The sequence below is a fragment of the Eucalyptus grandis genome, chromosome 1, assembly GCF_016545825.1.
Source record: "Eucalyptus grandis isolate ANBG69807.140 chromosome 1, ASM1654582v1, whole genome shotgun sequence".
In the NCBI taxonomy this organism is placed as follows: Eukaryota; Viridiplantae; Streptophyta; class Magnoliopsida; order Myrtales; family Myrtaceae; genus Eucalyptus; species Eucalyptus grandis.
This window is the reverse complement of record NC_052612.1, coordinates 50,200,132-50,205,530: the sequence shown is the minus strand read 5'-3', so window position 1 is coordinate 50,205,530 and position 5,399 is coordinate 50,200,132. Positions and strand designations below refer to the sequence as shown.

General features: G+C 39.6%; 1 protein-coding gene across 1 annotated transcript; it reads right to left on the bottom strand.

Moving 5' to 3' along the window:
* Window positions 1–2,057: 2,057 nt before the first annotated feature.
* Window positions 2,058–3,340, bottom strand: LOC120287486 (omega-hydroxypalmitate O-feruloyl transferase-like). Its single transcript, XM_039300302.1, has 2 exons — window positions 3,026–3,340; window positions 2,058–2,951 (listed from the first exon to the last, which is right to left on the bottom strand). The coding sequence occupies exons 1-2, from the start codon at window positions 3,338–3,340 to the stop codon at window positions 2,058–2,060; spliced, it is 1,209 nt and encodes a 402-aa protein (XP_039156236.1).
* Window positions 3,341–5,399: the final 2,059 nt, after the last annotated feature.

Genomic DNA, 5,399 nt, shown 5'->3' with positions numbered 1-5,399 from the left:
GGCGAGGCTTCGCCTCCCCAGATCTAGCGAGGCCGAGCCTCGCTAGGGCTGGGCAAGGGCTGGGCAAGCCTCGCGACACCCAGCCCCACCGGTGGCCAGGCGAGGCTCGCCCGCCCGCCCGGCAGCCTCACCCAACCCCGGCGAGGCCGGCTTGGCCACCGGCGGGCTCAGCCGCCTCGCCAACTGGGCGAGGCCGAGCCTCGCCCAGCCGCCGGCGAGCTCGGCCAACGAGGGCCGGCGACGCTGGTGAGGTCGCCGGCCCTCGTCCTGCCGATCACCGTCCGGCGACCGGCCACAAGAAGAAGAAGAAGATGAGAAAAAGGAAAAAAGAAAAGAAAAAGAGGAAAAAAGTAATGATTTGGAACAGAATTAATGAGCACGGTACCAAACACGATTCTATTCCAAAATTAGAAATTTTGGACAGTTACCAAACGGCTTAAAATACTTAGAATCAGTTCTCAGGAACAGAATAAAAAAGAATCAGTTTTGATCAAAATCTATTTCTGGGAACAGAATTGTTACCAAACACGCCCTTAGAATAGTTAAATATTGAATTGGGCATTTATATAATAGTTTAAGTCTTTACAATAGTTAATAGTGGTTTCGTAAAATTTTATAATTGCTCCATGCCACGATATCATCATTTCCCCCAAAGGACTGATCGAATTCCAATGAAAGTGCATCCATTTAAAAAATTAGAGATCTTACATTGATTGATCAAGAGACAGTTTTATGACCTTTGATAGTACACTAAATTTCAATGATCGCCGGTAAAACTCACCCATTCTAAAAGGAGCTTTTGTTAGTAAAATGGCAGCTAGCTAGAGAGAACAAGAGTATACATTAGAAATTAACTAGTACACTTGCCCATGCGGGTTTATTTTTCCAGAATTATTGCAAAATTTTATTTGTTAAAATTGTTTTTCTAGTCTTGCACCATCGCTCTCTATAACAATAATGTATTTATAGAATTTTTTTAGAAAGTGACAATAATCATGAAGTTGAATAAGCATAAGGAAATATCACATGAATGCGATGCATATCACTTGGTTGATAATTGAACTTTATGGATTCATTTGCCTTACTTATGAATTTACTTTACCGTTATCAAATATTTCTTCTTATTTTAAAGGATTGGATTATCATAGGCTATTTCTATCTAATTCAACTTGAGTTTTTCAGTCACTTTTTAAAGTAATTATTATCTTCTAAGAAACATTACTCCAATATTGCATTTTACTACATGTTGTATTGGATGGAACCGAAATAATTGTACTCTCTATACTGAATGGTATTGTCAATTTTTTCACTCTATATTAACTACTGAATACATTATTAGATATTTTCTGTATATATACCCCATAACATGTCATGCACAACAAAGCCGATCATACGTAGATAGACACATTATTTTCTGATTCTCAAAAGAAAATTCTACTAAAATAATGCACTATTTGCACTTTATGTTGTTTCCACGTCGTCGTCGGTGCTCTAGATACACAACCTTGAATTCAATAGGTACATTGCATGAAGAAAGAGAAAACCCATCAATAATCTTCCAAATGCTAAAGATATATATAGATAGTGGCTAAAAAATGTGCTTACAAAAATAATGCTACACAATGAACTGTCGTATAAATAGGGCATAGCAAAATCTTGAGAGAATTGGCCTTGTCACATAATGAATCGCTTATTTCATAAAGGAAAAAATAGAACATAAACTGCCCACGTGTTAAAATAATTTTACGTGAGTGGTCTCGTATGGCCTTAAACTACTCACTTTGTCCGATCAATTATTTGCGAAACCTCTGGCTTTTACACTGCTAGTATGTACTATAATTATTCTTTTATAATTTAACATTTAATCAATAACATTCCCTTTTTTTGGGAAAGTACATCACAATATTGATGGAAGTATCTCAAATAATACGACAGACTTAAGCATCCCAACACAGTGACATGCACTGTGTTATTTCTACTTGAAAACTAGAGGCGCAGAAACTAGACTCCACACACCTACCAAACCACACTCATAATCTTCAATTCCATGGATGAGACTAGTACTTATTCATCAGTGCCAGCTCAGACTGAATCAACTCTGAAAAAACATCCATGGCATCACGAGGAAGCCCCAGAGACACAACCACGTTGTCGCTCTCCTCGCTCTGGGAAGCGACCAAGACGAGGTTGTGGGGGACCATGGTCGGCGCCACTTGGAACGGCCTCCCGAACCCGAAATCCCTCTCGTAGAAAGAGAGCCGACTCCACTTGCTGATGCAGCAAGCGTTGCCCTCGTAGTCGACCACAACTCTGTTCAGCTCAACGTGGTCGATGGCCGACCGTATGTAACTCTCGGTGACGCATCGGAGCGCCTCTTGCACCGTCTGAACGGCAAACAAGAAGGGCTTAAAGGTCAGTTCGCCCGCACTGCACTCGGCGCATGACCAAGCAATGCCGTTCCCAAAGTAGCCCCTTGGCAACGGCGGGTCGAACTTGGGTCGACCATCGACCGCAGTGAGAAGCTTTGTTGTCTCGTGAGGATCCATTCCAAGAGCTTTGGTTCGTGCAATCCACACGAGCGCCGATATGACTTCGAAGCTCGTAGGGACTCTGGAAGAGCCATCGTGGGTTGTGATTGTTGACACTTTCTTGAGTTGAATGAGAGTGTGTGGTTCGAAGTAGAATGATCTGTAAACATGGGGCTTGGTTCGGCAGTCGACTATCTTTTCAGACGGCCGATCTATTGGAGCATATTCATGGTGGGGGAGTTCGACAAGCGGAGGTCGCCTCGGGCACAACACCGATCGATTGAGAAAGGGAAGAATCGATGGCGACCTGCCTCGAGCCACATCACTCCAGCAAGTTAGGAAGTCCGCAAGGGCTTTACCATCGACGAGGACATGATTCATCACGATGCCGACGCTTATCCCTCCGCACTTGAATGTCGTCACCTGGATTATACATACACTATACATACACTATAAGCGGGTGTTTACATCAGAAAACAAATCTCTGGAAACATTACCTGCACGGTGAGCAAAGATTCTTCCACTATGGTTTGGGCTCCTTGGCTGTGCTTCACAAGTTTTCTCAGTGTCCCAGGATTGATGACGCTAATATCGCCTAGCATCCCGATCTCGTCGTCCGACATCGCTTCGACGAACAAGACACCTTCCCCGGTGCATGTTGCTGCCATCTTCCCATCACTGCCCTTGACAAGTCTACCTACGAACGGATAGAAGTCGACCAATACCTCAGCCAGCGGCGCTCTGATCGGCTCGGTCGCAGTGGAACAGCTTCCCCTCCCTTCGCCTTTGAAGGCGAACACGATCTCGATCATGTGAGGGTAGGTCTGGTCGAGGTTAGAGAGAGCGTAGAGCCCGCAGGCCGTTTCCCTCGCTGGAGAAACGATGACCGCATTCGTGATATTCACGACGAGTTCTCGCGTAGCTCCGATGTTTGTTGGCTTCTCATTTCCTGCTTCTTTGCGCGAGTTAAATTTAATTATTTGTGGGCTTTGGTGAAAACAGAGGTATTTTATATATATTATATCAATTCTATATACCTTTTGGTTTGAACCAGAAGGAGATTTAGAGACAAGGCTCAAATCTGGAAAATAGTTGTTGGAATTTTCTTGTTACAATGCATCCGCTTGTTGTACAATTTGCTTGTTAATGCAAACAACTTCGACAAAAGCAATATCTACATGTCTCAAGCTATGGAGCTATTTGGTCAAACGGATTAGTTTAAAATCTCATTTTTCTGCGTTATCTTATAAAAATGACGGCGACATTTTGACCACGAGTTTCTTTCACAAGTCCATGCAATTGGATGGACTTGTGGAGGAATCTAATGTCGATTTTTTCTAGGGTCCGAAGTTTCACCTGTTTCATTTGTAAAAACATGATTAGTGAATTAATGACACTTTTTGGTCAAGGAAAATATTTATACATAAAATTAAAAAAGTGAATTCATAAATCTAAGGAGATGAAAAAACTTTTCATAATTGTTCATCTTGAATTTTTCAATAATTTAATTCTTTTATTTAAAAAAATCAAATTTCAAATTTTCAAATTTCTTTTTCTCTTTTACTTTCTTTGTTTCTTCTTTGCCAATCATTGGGCCTTAGTAGCCAGCCACAAGTGCAAGCCAGCAAGGCTAAAATCGGAGAAGGCTTGAGCTTGCCAAGATGGTGAGCTCAACCTCGCTACAACAAGTTAGAGCGCAACCTTGCCCGAAGTCAGCCAAGTCCACCCTTGTCGAGCCTCAGCGATGGTGCCAGTGGCTTGTTGTAGTTGTCATCGAGGCCTCGCGACTAGTGAGAGAGGAAGAAGGAAAGACAAAGAAAAAAATAAAAACATATTTAAAAAATGATTTTTTCATGAGATTGAAAACATTTTTCATTTGAGATCTAAATATTAAAAACAGCTTTGATCACATATCACCATATAAAGGAAAATCAACCATTTTCCTGAAAAATAATATTTTTAAAAGTGTTTTCCTTTTTCATGAAATTTTCTCTCAAACAAACACTCTTATTTTGAATTATATTAGTTAAGCGATGTGTTAATTGAGATTAGGGTTCGTTATCTAGACTTATCAAAAGTCAAAAATAACTTTTTAACTTTCCAGTCAAATCAAAAAATAAAAATATTCAAATTTAAAAGATTATGCAAAAATTATATATGAATATTCGTGTCAATAATGATCTATTTCATGTCAATAATTATCTATTATTTCTTAATTGCATACAAACTATTCTAAGTTAGAGTCATTTGTATAAGTCAAAGGCGTCAATCCACATGGCTTGCAAGTAGTCCATGGGCTTCCCAGTAATCGAAAGTGTACTCCTTGATTATAACCAAAAAAAAATAAAAATTGTCGGTCTCTTTTGATTGTCACTGCACACTAATAAGCATTACTTGACTTAAAATCTAATATTCATTTGTCTATATATTTACAAATTTTCACTTTCTAAGTACCTTGGCGTGCAAAAAGTTTCTCCACAAGGAAAGTCAATATACTAACACGTATTCAAGATATAACTTTGACATGTGAATTTTCTTAAATGATGGATATTTTTCTTTCATGGCTGCAAGTATGAAAAATGTTTTACGTCAATGATGCTGGTAATTGAAACCCTACGTATATTTTCTTTTGCAATAAAGATGTTTAAACTTTTTACATTAAACATAAAAAAGATTATATTGTTGTTCCAAATAAGTGTCTTTCATTTTTTATTTTTGTTTTGACTGACTCATAATTTTTGCTAATTTAAGAAATCCCACTTAGCCGGGTAAAACATATGTATTCACCATCACCCATAAGAATATATTCAGATTCACAAGTATCTACAAGTCAATTTGGTCAGATACAAGATACACAATGTTCACACTATG

Coding starts and splice junctions, on each gene's coding strand:
- LOC120287486 (XM_039300302.1), bottom strand. CDS start 3,340: ATGATCGAGATCGTGTTCGCCTTCAAAGGCGAAGGGAGGGGAAGCTGT. Junction 2,952..3,025: donor AATCTTTGCTCACCGTGCAG/GTAATGTTTCCA, acceptor TGTATAATCCAG/GTGACGACATTCAAGTGCGG.